The sequence below is a fragment of the Oncorhynchus keta genome, chromosome 13 (assembly GCF_023373465.1).
Source record: "Oncorhynchus keta strain PuntledgeMale-10-30-2019 chromosome 13, Oket_V2, whole genome shotgun sequence".
NCBI lineage: Eukaryota > Metazoa > Chordata > Actinopteri > Salmoniformes > Salmonidae > Oncorhynchus > Oncorhynchus keta.
In genome coordinates, this window is record NC_068433.1 from 23,913,413 (window position 1) to 23,931,136 (window position 17,724).

General features: G+C 45.7%; 1 protein-coding gene across 3 annotated transcripts in view; it reads left to right on the forward strand.

The window, feature by feature from the left end:
• svep1 (sushi, von Willebrand factor type A, EGF and pentraxin domain containing 1) overlaps positions 1 to 17,724 on the forward strand; it is a 139,517-nt gene that overhangs the window by 27,887 nt on the left and 93,906 nt on the right. For all 3 annotated transcript variants that reach the window (XM_052459803.1, XM_052459805.1, XM_052459804.1), the window contains exon 2: positions 16,293 to 16,548. In XM_052459803.1, the coding sequence (XP_052315763.1) occupies positions 16,293 to 16,548 (256 nt within the window). The remainder of the gene's footprint in view (positions 1 to 16,292; positions 16,549 to 17,724) is intronic.

Sequence of the window (17,724 nt, forward strand, 5' to 3'; positions counted from 1 at the left end):
CTAAGTCATAGACTGTTCTCTCTGCTTCCACACGGTATTCGGTACTGGAGCGGTAAGTCTAGGTCCAAATAGCTCCTTAATAGCCCCCAAGCCATAAGACTGCTGAACAATTAATCAAATAGCCACCTTGTCTCCAGGTGCGTTTGCCCCCTTAATGTACTTAATACAGCAGAGAGAGAGAGAGAGAGAGAGAGAGAGAGAGAGAGAGAGAGAGAGAGAGAGAGAGAGAGAGAGAGAGAGAGAGAGAGAGAGAAGAGAGAGAGAGAGAGAGAGAGAGAGAGAGAGAGAGAGAGAGAGAGAGAGAGAGAGAGAGAGAGAAGGCACTTAAAGCCTAACTCAGTGTGCTGGTCCACAGTTAGTGCAGAAGATCCAAGTGGATCCTAAAGGCTCAGTCGTGACCTATCCAGTCCATTACAGAGGTCTTATCTCTCTGAGAGGCCCTCTCTGTTGCCTTTGGGAAGTGGGGCTTTGGATCGCTGGGGTTTTGGCTGGAGGCGAATGCCAGCGCGGACGGCCCTGGCCAGGTCAATCCACTTCATCTGGAGTTGATTGAGACCACACTAGAGGGAGAAGACGGCATCCCAGACTCACAACCCAGATGGCATCCCTAGCCGTGCCCTCAGAGCATGTGCAGACCAGCTAGCTGATGTGTTTTCGGACATTTTAAATTTCTCTCTAGCTCAGGCCTCTATCCCCTCCTGCTGCAAGATGTCCATTATCATCCCTATGCCCAAGGAAGGGAAAGTAACTGAACTGAATGATTTCTGACCCGTAGCACTCTCTTCCATCATCATGAAGTGCTTTGAGAGGCTAATCAAAGGTCATACCATCTGACAGACCCATGTTTATCAACTACAGCTCAGCCTTCAATACCACAGTGCCCTCTAAGCTCACCACAATGCCCACGGCCCTGGGACTGAACTCCTCCCTGTGCAAGTGGTGAAGGTAGGCAACATCACCTTCACCACTAATCCTCAACACGGGGGCCCCACAAGGGTGGGTCTTCAGTCTCCTCCTGTACTCCCTGTATACCCATGACTGCGTGGCCTCACACAGTTCCAACTCCACCATCAAGTTCGCTGATGACACGACAGTAGTAGGCCTGATTACCAACGACGGTGAGATGGCCTACAGGGAGGAGGTAGGCACTCCGACTGCGTGGTGCCAGGTAAACAACCTCTTCCTCAACGTCAGCAAAACAAAGGAGCTGATTGTGGACTTCAGACCATCAGACTGCTGAATAGCCACCATTAGCAGCTGCCTGCTCCCCCTGTCCCCTCTGTCGCCCCCCGACTTCCACTTCCACAGGATGTCACATTTGATTGGAGCACGCTGACTTCTAAATGTCTCGTTTTATGCATCTGATTGGGACTTTGACATGTTAAATGTCTCATTTCTGTACAACGCTTTGCACCAATGTACTATAGCAGCTAATGAATTGAATGGGTTTCATTTTAGACCGTTGGATAACAGCTTTGAAGCTCTGCATCACAGTTCGGAATTAGATTTGCACACACACAAACACACACAAACACACACACACAACACGCACGCACGCACACATGCACGCATGCGCAGACACACACACACACACACACACACACGCAAACACACACACTACACACACGCACACATGCACACATGCACAGACACACACACACACAAACACACACACACTACACACACACACACACATGCACGCATGCGCAGACACACACACACAAACACCCACACACTACACACACGCACACATGCACGCATCAGACACACAGACACAACACACACACACACACACAAACAGAAACACCACAATGTAGTGTGTTAGTCCTTTATTTCGCTCCACTGTCTCTGGTAATTGCGTGAGTGTGTGTCCACTCCCCACCTCTCACTGTTGCTGGCTTGGACAGTTAAACACCTTACTGTATAGTGGTGACGGACAGATGTCTATAACAGCGCTCCATAGGGATTTGCTAAAAAGAAATGGGTTGAGTCCCAAATGGCAACCTGTTCCTTATTTAGTGCACTACACTACTTTTGACTAGAGACCTGTGACACCTTATTTCCTATAGGTCTATCATGCACCACTGGTCAAAAGTAGTGCACTATAGAGGGAATAGGGTCCCTTTATACGCAGACAATGTCCGGCACAGCCAGAAGAGGACTGGCCACCCCACATAGCCCGGTTCCTCTCTAGGTTTCTTCCTAGGTTTTGGCCTTTCTAGGGAGTTTTTCCTAGCCACCGTGCTTTTACACCTGCATTGTTTGCTGTTTGGGGTTTTAGGCTGGGTTTCTGTACAGCACTTTGAGATATCAGCTGATGTACGAAGGGCTATATAAATAAATTTGATTTGATTTGATTTGAATGTCTTTGAGTTGATGGCCGCTTTCTACCTCGTGTCTGTAACTGTCATTGGAACGGAGTTACACTGAACAGGGTTCCTCTCCTCAGTGAGGGAGTTCGGCTACGCTCTAATTCCTGTGTTTGAGAAGGTAGACGTTGTAATTGAGTTTGGAACGTTTTTTTTTTAAACGGGGGCCACCACAAATAGGGAGGTAATTAGCAGGATACAGTCAGTGATGTGGCAAACGAGGGGACCAAAAATGATGCCGTGGCAGAAGGCCAAGGAGACTATCCTTTGTGTGTGTGTGTAGGGAGGGCATCAGAGAAACACGGAGGGAAAGGAATAAGTCAATAAAGAAAACGCGTGTGCCTCCCTGTCTACATAGAGCTAATGAAAAAACTACAGTTTGAAGGTGAAATTGTTTTAATAGCCCACCTGAACATGACCATTCCCCGGTCTAGGTGTTGAGACAGAGAGAGGAAGCTAATCACATCTACAGTGGAAAAACATGTTAGGGTGATTAATAAAGATTGAATGTTATCTCACAGAATAGACGTTGTAAACACTAAAGCTCAACTGAAAGACATAAACACTTATGAGATATTTCTCAATGGTGGCAAAGTTGAGTCTACTAGCATCCGTTAAAGGGGTGTAGTGTTTTGATTGGCTCTGGGTTGTTGTTGTTATTCTGACCACCCTAGCCAAGAGCAGATACCATGTCAAAACAAACACTCTCGGCTTCCAACTGAGGGGCGGGGAGAGCGGAGAGCAGCTTTCCAAACGGATGCAGTTGGTGTGTATTTTTTATCCACTCTGGAATGCATGAAAATAAAGATTCTCCATTGGAGAAAGAAGCATAAACAAATGACAGGAAGACTTATTTTCTGTTTCTCTCTCAGTAGTCCGTCCTCCCTTTTACCTCAGTGACCCCAAGAGAATGTTCCTTCAGGTGTACTGAACAAAACTCCCAGCCTGCATCAGGCAGACATCCTTACTTCCTTGGGGGTAGTTAATATTCTGGACTACTGCCAGGCATATAGATCCTTTTAATTTGATGAATGGCTTGAGGACATTGGCACCATGATGGCCCCATAAGGTGTTAGAACCTCCCGGCAATATCTTTTGCTCGTCTGGCATCAGTCTTGCATCAGTCTTACATCAGTCTTGCATCGGTCTTGCATCAGTCCCTTGTAATATCTCAAACAATGTGCCTCACTCAAGTCAATGCAGCATCTGTTCACATTCGATGCAACCACTGTGTGTGTGTGTGTGTGTGTGTGTGTGTGTGTGTGTGTGTGTGTGTGTGTGTGTGTGTGTGTGTGTGTGTGTGTGTGTGTGTGTGTGTGTGTGTGTGTGTGTGTGTGTGTGTGTGTGTGTGTGTGTGTGTGTGTGTGTGTGTGTGTGTGTGTGTGAATATCTCCACCAGCAGCTCTGCACATATGGATTACTCTTCTCATCTCTTCACTCTGCTCGCTTGCCAAAGTATGTGAGGCGTTTTGGAATGCAGTTTCCTTACACACATTATTCTCCAGAGTCTTTAGTATCTCTACTATCTCTCTCTCTCTCTCTCTCTCTCTCTCTCTCTCTCTCTCTCTCTCTCTCTCAATTCAATTTAAGGGCTTTGTTGGCGTGCTTCTACATCTGCGTTGCTTGCTGTTTGGGGTTTTAGGCTGGGTTTCTGTACAGCACTTTGTGACATTGGCTGAGGTAACAAAAAAAACGGCTTTTTAAATACATTTGATTGATTGATGGGAAACACATGTTTACATTGCCAAAGCAAGTGAAATAGATAATCAACAAGAGTGAAAATAACAATGGACCATTTACAGCAAACACTACACAAAAGTTCCAAAAGAATAAAGACATTCCAAAATGTCATATTGTGTCAAATACAGTGTTGTAATGATGTGCAAATAGTTAAAGTATAAAGGGAAAATAAATAAACGTAGATATAGGTGGCATTTACAATGATGTTTGTTCTTCACTGATTGCCCTTTTCTTGTGACAACAGGTCACAAATCGTGCTGCTGTGATTGCACACTGTGGTATTTCACCCAATAGATATGGGAGTTTATCAAAATTTGGTTTGTTTTCAAATTCTTTGTAGGTCTGTGTAATCTGAGGGAAATAGGTGTCTCTAATATGGTCATACATTTGGCAGGAGGTGCAGCTCAGTTTCTCCTCATTTTGTGGGCAGTGTGCACATAGCCTGTCTTCTCTTGAGAGCCAGGTCTGCCTATGGCGGCCTCTCTCAATAGCAAGGCTGTGCTCCCTGAGTCTGTACATAGTTAAAGATTTCCTTAATTTTGGGTCAGTCACCGTGGTCAGGTATTCTGCCACTGTGTACTTTCTGTTTAGGGCCAAATAGCATTCATAACTTCCTTTTAAGTGGTTTTAGAATTTAATGGCTCTTTTCTGGATTTTGATAATTGGCGGGTATCAGCCTAATTCCACTCTGCATGTATTATTTGGTGTTTTACATTGTACACTTGGGATATTGTAGCGGAATTCTGCATGCAGAGTCTCAATTTGGTGTTTATCCCATTTTGTGAATTCTTGGTTGGTGAGAGGACCCCAGACCTCACAACCATAAAGGACAATGGATTCTATAGCTGATTCAAGTATTTTTAGCCAGATCCTAATTGGTGTGTCAAATGTTATGTTCCTTTTCAATGCCCTTCTTGCCTTGTCGCTCAGCTCGTTCACAGCTTTGCGGAAGTTACCTGTGGCAACGGTGTCTAGATGGAATTTGTATTTGTGATCCTGGCAACTGGACCTTTTTTGGAACACCATTATTTTTGTCTTACTGAGATTTACTGTCAGGGCCCAGGTCTGACAGAATCTGTGCAGAAGATCTTGGTTCTGCTGTAGGCCCTCCTTGGTTGGGGACAGAAGCTCCAGATCATCAGCAAACAGTAGACATTTGACATCAGATTCTCGAAGGCTGGGTGCTGCAGACTGTTCTAGCGTCCTCGCCAATTCGTTGACATATTGTCAATTCGTTGACATGTTGAAAAGGGTGGCGCTTAAGCTGCATCCCTGTCTCACCCCACAGCCGCGTGGAAAGAAATGTGTGTATTTTGCCAATTTTGAAGGCACACATTTTGTTTGTGTACATGGATTTTATAATGGAGTATGTTTTTCCCCCAACACCATTTTCCATCAATTTGAATAGCAGATCCTCATGCCAAATTGAGTCAAAAGATTTTTGGAAATCAACAAAGCATGAGAAGAGTTGGCCTTTGTTTTGGTTTGTTTGTTTGTCAATTAGGGTTTGCAGGGTGAATACGTGGTCTGTCGTAAGGTAATTTGGTAAAAAGCCAATTTGACATTTGCTCAGTACATTGTTTTCCCAGGGTTGCTGTTGACGCATATCCCATGGTAGTTATTGGGGTCAAGTGTGTCTACACTTTTGTGGATTGGGGTGATCAGTCCTTGGTTCCAAATATTGGGGAAGATGACAGAGCTAAGGATGATGTTAAAGAGTTTAAGTATAGCCAATTGGAATTTGTTGTCTGTATATTTGATCATTTCATTGAGGATACCATCAACACCACAGGCCTTTGTAGGATGGAGGGTTTGTATGTTTTCCTGTAGTTCATTCAATGTGGAGAATCCAGTGGGTTTTGGTAGTCTGTAATAGTTGATTCTAAGATTTGTATTGACCATGTATATGTTCTTTGTTATAGGGCCAAAAATATTGGAGAAGTGGTTTACCCATACATCTCCGTTTTGGATAGATAACTTTTCGTATTGTTGTTTTGTTTAATGTTTGCCAATTTTCCCAGAAGTGGTTAGAGTCTATGGATTCTTCAATTACATTGAGCTGTTTTCTGATGTGCTGTTCCTTCTTTAGTGTATTTCTGTACTGTTTTAGTGATTCACCGTAGTGAAGGCGTAGGCTCAGGTTTTCTGGGTTGGATAGGTTTCTTAGGTTTTTGCATTCTTCAACAAACCATTATGTCATTGTTATTCATTTTGTCCGGTTTTCTTTTAGAAGTGTTTTGATTTGATAGGGAAGCTGAGAGGTCAAATATTCTGTTTAGATTTTCTACTGCCAAGTTACACCTTCACTATTACAGCGGAACATTCATCCAATGTTGTCTGAAAGGGATTGCATTTGTTGTTGGCTAATTGTTTTTTGTTAGGTTTCCACACTACTGTCCTTCCATCTATAGCATTTCTTAATATTATTCAGTTCCGTTGGCTTTGATGCCTCATGATTGAATATTGCTCTGTTCAAGATAACACATTTACATCTAGACACATGAAAAATAGGAAGTATATGGAGGGTTCGGGGCAACAGAAGACAAACAGCGGAGGGGTTAATGATGTTGGAGCATAGGGGAAAGTTCTTGGCTTATAGGGGGTGTAGCCGCAGGGCTAAAGCGGCATGCCAGCGCATCTGGCTTAACCGGATACCGGTGGGTGTTGCTGAAGCAAAGTGGCCCTGGCCTTACTGAACCCCTCCAGGAGGTCCTGTCCGCAAGAATGGCAGAGAGGTTCAGGGCAATTTCCAAGCCCCCAGGAAGATGTCCCGGGGCAGGCAAAGCCGATTTCACGTAATGACAGAATGGGTCCCAGCCCACGATGGCACCAGTACTCGAGGGATTGTGTCGCTGGAGCCAAGAGAATACCAATACCACAGGAACCTGTGGAGACTCAATTAGCAGGAATTGGATCATCTCACTGTGGTTCCCCGACACTTGTAGGTTGATGGGGGTGGTCTGGTGGGTGACCCAGCCTATAGAGCACCCATCCAGCGCTCTAACATTCATGGGAATGGAGAGAGATTGAGTAGGAATGCTCAGCTTGGACACCAGGGCAACGTCCATAAGACGCCCCCCTGAGTCGATGAGTATCTGGAGAGACTTGGACTGGTCACCCCACAGCAGGGTGGCATGGAGAGGGGGGCGAGTAGGGGGAGAAGCAAAATTGTCCTTAAGACCCACCAGTGTACTCATTCCTACCAATGAGCTAGGTCTCTTGAAAGGACAGGTACTGTAGACACATAATGACCGCCAGTACCACAATACAGACAACTCTGGGTGTTAAGTCTGTGTACGTGTTCGGCTGGAGACAGCCTAGTCCTGTCGAGCTGCATCGGCTCGGTAAGAGGTAAATGGCAGACTTTGGAGGCTCTTGGAGAAACTCGGGTAAACTCGGATCCTCTCGGGGACGTAGACACCGGGGACTTCCGGAGTTCATCAGATGCAAGGTGGGATCCTTGAGTGAGCGATTGGGACCGCAATCAGACCACTTCTCCCTCCTATATTCCCGTAGCTGTCCATTGATCCGGATAGTCAAAGCGATGAGTGAGTAGAGATCCGTGGATAGTTGCCTGCCTGCAAGCAGGTCCTTTACTTCCTCCGATAATCCGTGCAGGAACGTGTTGAACAGCACTTCTGGGTTCCAGGCACCCTCCGCTGCTAGCGTGCGGAAATCCACCACATAGCCTGCCACACTGAGGGAGTCCTGTCAAAGCTGGAGTAACTTCTGGGCAGCCTCTCTCCCGGACACCGGAGCCTCGAAAACGTTTCTCACCTCCGCCACGAATACCTCCTGACTGAGGCATACGGTGGATTGTTGCTCCCACACGTTGTGGTACAGGCGAGTGCCCTCAGCGTAATAATGTACGCTATCCTTGAGTGGTCCGAGGGGAACGAAGAACGCTGCAGCTCGAAAACGAGGGAGCTCTGGGAGAGAAAGGCCCGGCAGGTTCTGGAATCTCCATCGTAGCACTCCAGCGGAGGTAAGCGGGGTTCCCGGGAAACCGGGAAACCGGGGTGATGGCGCTGCTACCAGCCGGGTTACTGAGGGTCTGGGAGGTTACCATTGTGGCAGGCTGCCTGGTAGGCCACCCACGGAATTGCTCCCACAATGCGTCCAATTCTAGGTTGTGACGTTCGGCCACGTCCTGGAACCCTTCCATCAGGCCGCAAAGCAAATACTCGTGCCTATCAATGGTGACTCCTTGGGAAGAGATGGCGTTGCGGAGCTGGTCCAAGTCTGTTGGGTCAGTCATGGCCAATTCGTACTATCACGTTTCAGGTAAGACCCAAATGCAGACTGTGTTGAAGTAACAATGTTTATTACAGCAACAGGGGCAGGCAAACGACAGGTCAAGGCAGGCAGGGGTCGATAATCCAGAGTAGTGGGACAAAGGTTTAGGATGGCAGGCAGGCTCAGGGTCAGGTCAGGCAGAGGTCGGTAATCCAGGGTAGGGGTAAAGGTGCAGACCAGGGCCAGGCAGAGTGGTCAGATAGGCGGGCTCAAAGTCAGGACAGGCAAGGGTCAAAACCAGGAGGGCGAGAAAAAGAGAGACTGGGGAAAAGCAGGAGCTGAGATAAAAATTCTGGTTGACGTGACAAACAAGACGAACTGGCCGAGACAAACAGAGAACACAAGTATAAGTACCCAGGGGATAATGAGGAAGATGGATGACACCTGGAGGGGGGTGGAGACAAGCACAAGGACAGGTGATACAGATCAGGGCGTGACACAATTAGCTTCTTGCGTCGAGCAATCCCGTATCCGGGAGCGTAATCATAGCCTCAAGCTCATTACCATAACGCAACGTTAACTATTCATGAAAATCGCAAATGAAATGAAAGAAATATATTCACTCACAAGCTTAACCTTTTGTTAACAACACTGTCATCTCAGATTTTCAAAATATTATTTTCAACCATAGCTACACAAGCATTTGTGTAAGAGTATTGATAGCTAGCATAGCATTAAGCCTAGCATTCAGCAGGCAACATTTTCACAAAAACAAGAAAAGCATTCAAATAAAATAATTTACCTTTGAAGAACTTCGGATGTTTTCAATGAGGAGACTCAGTTAGATAGCAAATGTTCAGTTTTTCCAAAAATATTATTTGTGTAGGAGAAATCGCTCTGTTTTGTTCATCACGTTTGGCTAAGAAAAAATCCCGAAAATTCAGTCATTACAACACCAAACTTTTTTCCAAATTAACTCCATACTATCGACAGAAACATGGCAAACGTTGTTTAGAATCAATCCTCAAGGTGTTTTTCACATATCTATTCGATGATAAATCATTCGTGGCAGTTTGGTTTCTCCTCTGAAGCAAATGGAAAAATACACGCAGCTGGAGATTACGCAATAATTTCGACGGAGGACACCAAGCGAGCACCTGGTAAATGTAGTCTCTTATGGTCAATCTTCCAATGATATGCCTACAAATACGTCACAATGCTGCAGACACCTTGGGGAAACGACAGAAAGTGTAAGCTCATTCCTGGCGCATTCACAGCCATATAAGGAGACATTGGAACACAGCGCCTTCAAAATCTGGGGCATTTCCTGTTTGAAATTTCATCTTGGTTTCGCCTGTAGCATCAGTTCTGTGGCACTCACAGATAATATCTTTGCAGTTTTGGAAATGTCAGAGTGTTTTCTTTCCAAAGCTGTCAATTATATGTCTTTTCCTGACAAAATATCTTGTTTAAAACGGGAATGTTTTTTTATCCAAAAATTAAAAGAGCCCCCCCTATATCGAAGAAGTTAAACTGTGATTTTGCTGTGATCTGATAGGGGTGTCAGTGGGCGTGAATGCTCTGAGAGACTCTGGGTTGAGGTCAGTGATAAAGTATGCTACAGTATTACTGCCAAGAGATGAGCTATAGGTGTACCTACCATAGGAACATAGGAGTCCCCTCTAAGCCTACCGTTGACTATGTGCATAGTCAGGGTGCAACAAAGCTGCAGGAGTTGTGACCAGTTTTTGTTGGTTATGTTGTCATAGTTGTGTCTAGGGGGGCATATGGGGGAGGGAATGCTGTCACCTCCAGGTAGGTGTTTGTCCCCCTGTGTGCTGAAGGTGTCAGGTGTTTGTCCAGTTCTGGTATTTAGGTCGCCAGAGACATTTCCCTGGGCCCGGAAATGATTGATTTCCCCCTCCAGGACGAAGAAGCTGTCTTCAAAGTATGGGGATTCTAGTGGGGGGATATGTTTCTCTGTTAAGATCATTTCCTTTTGAATTTCTAGCCAAATGTAAAATGTTCCTGTTTTGATTAATTTAACAGAGTGAGTTAGGGCTGCTCTATACCAAATTAGCATACCCCCTGAGTCCCTTCCCTGCTTCACACCTGGTAGTTTGATGGGACAACCAGCTCTCTGTAACCTAGAGGGCAACCAGTGGGTCCGTCTCCTCTATACCATGTTTCTTGTAGGATGACAATGTCTCTATTTTTGATTTCTTTGTTGATGTCCGGGTTCCTGCTCTTTAGGCCAAAGGCAGATGACCTCAGGCCTTGGATATTCCAGGGTGAGATAGTGAAGGCCTTGTGTTCCATAAAGTGTCCAATGTTGTTAGTCGTGTGGTTTGGCCTCAGACCAGTAAGTGTGACCAGAGCCTGCTGAGCATCTGGTACATGCCATTGGCCTGGGCAAGTTTAAGAGTTCCCAAGTCTAGAACAGACTATGGGAGGCAGACAGTCATGACCACTTGGAACTCTATTCCACATCAGGTAACTAATGCAAGCAGTAGAATCAGATTTTAAAAAACAGATAAAAATACACCTTATGGAACAACAGGGACTGTAAGTGTGAGCAGAGCCTGCTGAGCAGCTGGTACTCTCCTCTCTCTCTCTCCCCTTCTCTCTTTCTCTCTCTAAAGCTTTGACAGAAATCTAGCCAAATACATTTAAACTCTGTTTTTCCCAATTCCTGACATTAACAATTCTCTGTTTTAGGTCAGTTAAGATCACCACTTTATTTTAAGAATGTGAAATGTCGAGAGAATAGAGAGAGAATGATTTATTTCAGCTTTTAACTCCTTCATCACATTCCCAATGGGTCAGAAGTTTCCATACACTCAATTAGTATTTGGTAGCATTACCTTTAAATTGTTTAACTTGAGTCAAACGTTTCGGGTAGTCTTCCACAAGCTTTTGGCCCATTCCTCCTGACAGAGCTGGTGTAACTGAATCAGGTTTGTAGGCGTCCTTGCTCGCACACACTTTTTCAGTTCTGCCCACAAATTTTCTATAGGATTGAGGTCAGGGCTTTGTGATGGCCACTCCAATACCTTGACTTTGTTGTCCTTAAGCCATTTTGTTACAACTTTGGTAGTGTGCTTGGGATCATTGTCCATTTGTAAGACCCATTTTGCGACCAAGCTTTAACTTCCTGACTGATGTCTTGAGATGTTGCTTCAATAAATCCACATAATTGTCCTACCTCGTGATGCCATCTATTTTGTGAAGTGCACCAGTTCCTAAAGGAGAGCAAAGCACCCCCACAACATGATGTTGCCACCCCCGTGCTTCACGGTTGGTATGGTGTGCTTCGGCTTGGAAGCCTCCCCCTTTTTCCTCCAAACATAACGATGGTCATTATGGCCAAACAGTACTATTTTTGTTTCATCAGACCAGAGAACATTTCTCCAAAAAGTATGATCTTTGTCCCCATGTGCAGTTGCAAACCGTAGTCTGCCATTTTTAGGTAGGGCGGTTCTGGAGCAATGGCTTCTTCCTTGCTGAGCGGCCTTTCAGGTTATGTCAATATAGGACCCGTTTTACTGTGGATATAGACACTGTTGTACCTGTTTCATCCAGCATTTTCACAAGGTCCTTTTCTGTAGATCTGGGATTGATTTGCACTTTTCGCACCAAAGCACGTTCATCTGTAGGCGACAGAATGCGTCTCCTTCCTGAGCGGTATGAGGAATGTGGTACCTTCAGGCGTTTGGAAATTGCTGCCAAGGATGAACCAGACTTGTGGAGGTCTCCAATTTATTTTCTGAGGTCTTGGCTGATTTATTTAGATTTCCCCATGATGTCAAGCAAATAGGCACTGAGTTTGAAGGTAGTCCTTGAAATACATCCACAGGTACCCCTCCTATTGACTCAAATTATGTCAATTAGCTTATCAGAAGCTTCTAAAGCCATGGCATCATTTTCTGGAATTTTCCATACACAGTCAACTTAGTGTATGTAAACTTCCGACCTACTGGAATTGTAATACAGTGAATTATAAGTGAAATAATCTGTCTGTAAACAATTGTTGGAAAAATGACTTGTGTCATGCACAAAGTAGATGTCCTAACTGACTTGCCAAAACTATAGTTTGTTAACAAGACATTTGTGGAGTTTTAATGACTCCAACCTAAGTGTATGTAAACTTCCGACTTCAACTGTACACTATCCTATTGCTGTTAGGACTTTCTTGGATGGATGTATCTCACAGTAGGACTTTCTTGGATGGATGTATCTCACAGTAGGACTTTCTTGGATGGATGTATCTCACAGTAGGCCTGAGGAAATGCATGAGATGTACACACACCCACCCACCCCACACACACACACACACACACACACACACACGCACACGCACACGCACACGCACACACACACACACACACACACACACACACACACACACACACACACACACACACACACACACACACACACACACACACACACACACACACACACACACACACACACACACACACACACACACACCAAGGCGTCATGCCAAAAGGAGTGTTTCGCTTGCGAGCTGCCAAATCCTACAATTAGTGAGGCCCACAACTGTTTTATATGCAGGTTGATGTTTATTGTCACGAGTCGTGTCCTGGAGGCAGAACTGAGCGATTTCCCCTAAGATAGGCCAGCTGCAAAGTCAAAATTGGCTATATTGTAAATATCTATGAAAACAATGAATTTAAAGTTAGGGTTAGGCATTAGGGTTAGCAGTGTGGTTAAGGGTTAAGGTCCGATTTTATGACTTTGTGGCTGTGCCAGCAAGTGACCACTCTGCAGAGCTGCCTTTAGAACAAGATTCATGACGAAAAACTCAAACCTATGTTTTATAAGTGATAGAAGAACAGGTGTGAGTGGGTACATGCTTCCGTGCGTGTGTGTGTAGCAGCGTGTAGCTATACATGCGATTTATACATACACACACAAAACTTAGTGCAGGCTCTTCAACCGATTGCTGCCCGCATCCTCCCACCCGACTAGCATCACTGCTCTAGACGGTTCTGACCTAGAATATGTGGACAACTACAAATACCTAGGTGTCTGGTTAGACTGTAAACTCTCCTTCCAGACTCACATTAAGCATCTCCAATCCAAAATTACATCTAGAATCGGCTTCAAAGCCCCATATACTACCCACCACTGCGACCTGTCTGCTCTCGTTGGCTGGCCCTCACTATATATTCGTCGCCAAACCCACTGGCTCCAGGTTATCTATAAGTCTATGCTAGGTAAAGCCCCGCCTTATCTCAGCTCACAGGTCACCATAGCAACACCCACCCGTAGCACTCGCTCCAGCAGGTATACTGCACTGGTCATCCCCAAGGCCAACACTTCCTTTGGCTGCCTTTCCTTCCTGTTCTCTGCTGCCAATGACTGGAACGAATTGCAAAAAATCTCTGAAGCTGGAGTCTTATATCTTCCTCTCTAACTTCACTGTCTTGCTCTTTTGCACCCCAGTATCTCTACTTGCACATCATCATCTGCACATCTATCACTCCAGTATTAATGCTAAATTGTAATAATTTTAGCCTCTAGGGCCTATTCATTGCCTACCTCCCTACTCTTCTACATTTGCACACACTGTACATAGATTTGTCTATTTTTATTTTATTTTGTGTTATTGACTGTACGTTTGTTTATGTGTAACTCTGTGTTGTTGTTTTGTTGCACAGCTTTGCTTTGTCTTGGCCAGGTCACAGTTGTAAATGAGAACTTGTTCTCAACTGTCCTACCTGGTTAAATAAAGGTGAAATAAAATGTACAAAAATAAACACACAGCTGTGTCACCCCCCTGCTCACCACCAGCCACCAGCCGCCGTCTCACACCCCAACACAAACTCTTGCAACCCCACAGACCTTTGAGCACCTCATAAAATACCCTAAAACACCCCAAAACACACACTTCTCTCTCAGTCACCTCTCTCTCTCCTCTACTCCACCCCATCCTGGGCACAGGCCACAATGACATCACTGTGGTTTGGTGACAGCAGACAGTTTAGGTCCAGGGGAGAACCAGGGAGGGAGAACCAGGGAGGGAGAATCAGCGAGGCCCCTCACCGTAACGAATCAGCCTGCCTGGGTGCACTGACAGCTGGGAGCGAGCGGCAGAGAGACCTGGAAGGCTGCGATGAGAACCAGGGTGCCTCTCTGTTGACTTTGAAGAGAGGATCAGAGAAGCCAGGCTTTTCCTCCCTCCCCTTCTCTGTCCTCCATCTCTCCATCCTTCCTTCCCTCGCTTCACAGCCTCTGTAATTACTTTACCCCGCCCGAGATGCTTGAAGTGCAGCCAATTAGACAATAAAGAACAGAACACCAGCTTCCTCTTCCTTTCTTTATTTTCTCTCTCTCTCTCTCTCTCTCTCTCTCTCTCTCTCTCTCTCTCTATTCTCTCCCTCTCTCTCTTTCTCTCTCTCTCTCTATTCTCTCCCCTCTCTCTCTGTCTCTCTCTCTCTATTCTCTCCTCTCTCTCTCTCTCTCTCTCTTCTTCTCTCTCTCTCTCTCTCTCTCTCTCTCTCTCTCTCTCTCTCTCTCTCTCTCTCTCTCTCTAACTCTCTCTCTCTCTCTCTCTCTCTCTATTCTCTCTCCTCTCTCTCTTTTTTCTCTCTCTCTCTCTCTCTCCCTCTCTCCCTCTCTCTCTCTCTCTCGCTCTCTCCCTCCCCCTCTATCTCTCTCTCTACCTCTCTCTACTTCTCTCCTTGGTCACGCCCTTACAACCATGTCTCCAATCCTCTCACGTTATCCATTATCTCTCCCTCACTCTCTGTCTCACTCTCTCCATGATATTAACTTATTTTATTGAACTACCCTTTGTGTCAACATCTCTCCATTAATGTCTCACACTCACGTCATCTTGTTTTCACTCCCCCAGCTTCTTGATAGTCCTTGTTTTCCCCTTTTCCCCACATCCATACCATTTAAATGAATTTCATTCCAAATAAACACACCAACTGTAGCAGGCCTGACTTGCCGTGTTATGTACAGTACAGTAGAGCAACGCAGACCAGCAGAGCAGATGCCTCTCACACTCTTTCTCTCTCCAGGATTTAACTTCTGGGCAGTGGAAATAATGTTTCTCTGTGTCTTTAATGGCCTGCCTAATTGTACAGGGATTGGTTGCAAACTCCAGCTAAACTTAGTGCATGCGAACCAGACCATGTGTCTGAGGGAAAGGAAAGGGGAAAGGGGGATACCTAGTCAGTTGTACAACTGAATGCATTCTACTGGAATGTGTCTTCCGCATTTAACCCAACCCCTCGGAATCAGAGAGGCAGTCCTGTCCTGGGTTCAAATACTATTTGAAATCATTAAAATACTTGGTTTGCTTTAACCTGCCTAGAAAAGCCAGATGGGCAGCGTTGACACTTTTGGGACTATTCTATTGGTCCCATTTCGCCAGGCAAGCTCCATCAAACACAGATAATGTACTTGAAATGATTTTGAATGGTGTTTGAACCCATGTGTGTGTCTGCAGCAGCTCCACTCTGCTATAACAGGGTTGCTCTAATGTTCTAGTGGTTAGCTGGTTGCTGCTGTAAAGGCTGAATGCATTTGCTATAGACATGGTTACTATATTCACTTCACTCTGTGCAGTACCTGATGACAATCCAACAACATCCACCATCCATTCACACCTGTATGGACCTGTATACACCTTCATTCTTCAAATCCTCTCATTCTACCACAGCAAATCCACCATCCGTTCACACCTGTATTCAGTCTTCAAAACCTCTCAATCAACAACAGCAAATCCACCATCCATTCACACCTGAATTCATTCTTCCAATCCTCTCATTCCACCATAGCAAATCCACCATCCATTCACACCTGTATTCATTCTTCAAATCTTCTCATTCTTCCACAGCGAATCCACCATCCATTCCTGTACCAATTCTACCAATTTCTTCGTTTTCTAATCTTCTCATTCTCCCACAGCAAATCCTGCGTCACTCGCGGGCCAACGCCACCAAGGTGATCTTCCTGATAACGGACGGCTACTCCAACGGGGGCGACCCTCGCCCGGTGGCGGCCGCTCTGAGGGCGCAGGGGGTGGAGATCTACACCCTGGGGATCTGGCAGGGGAACATCAGAGAGTTACATGACATGGCCTCACACCCTAAGGATCAGCACTGCTACCTAGTACACAACTTTGCAGAGTTCGAGGCCCTGGCTCGCCGTGCACTACACGAAGGTGAGGCGGATGGGGCACTTGAATAGCCTGGGTACCGGTCTGTTCGTGCTATCTTTTCACTCCTTGTCATTGCTTGTCATGACAAACATGGAATGATAGCACAAACGGACTGGTACCCAGGCTAGCACAAGGAAATATTGAGTGGGATATATTTCTCTCAACTAAGGTCACAGCAGCTCCATGTGACTAACCCACTGGGCAAAAACTGGTTGAATGAACGTTGTTACCACGGCATTTCAACAACAACAAAAATCAATGTGATGCCGTTGAATCAACGTGGAAAACTTAAGTTTAAGGGAATTTTGTCTTTTAACCTGACAACTCAACTAAATGTAAATAAAAACTCATGTTAAACTGACGTCTGAGCTCAGTGGGAATTTCAGCGGAATTCCATCCACATTGTGCGCACAGTTTGCCCTGTATGTCTCGTGTGTCTAGCCAACACATAACACCATCAAAAAGGCGGTAAAATACCTTCTCCATTCCCACAGTCCATGTGAGGGAGCAGAACCCAGAAATAGTAGTGGAGTCATCGTTTCTCAGACATCAGTTGCATCGGACCATAAAACAACAACATGCAAGAGGCGAACCGTGAATAGTGTTCCATTTAGGACTCGGCCTATTAGAAACTAGACAGTGGTAAATCACTTCTGTCAGACTGAGAGAGGGATAAGGTTGTCAGAGTGTGAGCCAAGGCAGCCAGTGCATGTTATCAGGTCTCCCTGCATTGTGTCTCTGTTTTACTGACTCTCCCTCTCCAAGTCTGCTTCTTGGCTCTGCCAACCCCAACCCAAACACCAGTTCCTCAGCCCTATAGCCCCAGCTCCAGCCATATCGCCAGCCCCAGCTTCAGCCATAGCTTCAGCCCCAGCTTCAGCCATATCTTCAGCCCCAGTTTCAGCCATATCTTCAGCCCCAGTTTCAGCCCCAGCCCCAGTTTCAGCCCCAGTTTCAGCCATATTTTCAGCCCCAGCCATATTTTCAGCCCCAGTCCCTGTCTCAGCCATAGTTTCCACTCCAGCCCTATACCATTGATTCCATTGCACCAGGCAAACTCAATTAAGTGTAGCTAAAACATTTGAACCCAGGTCTTTACCCCCGCCGACCCCAAACCCTTGACCGAACACAATCCTCAAACATCTGGCCCACAATGCTCTTTGTTTGATTCCTACTTGT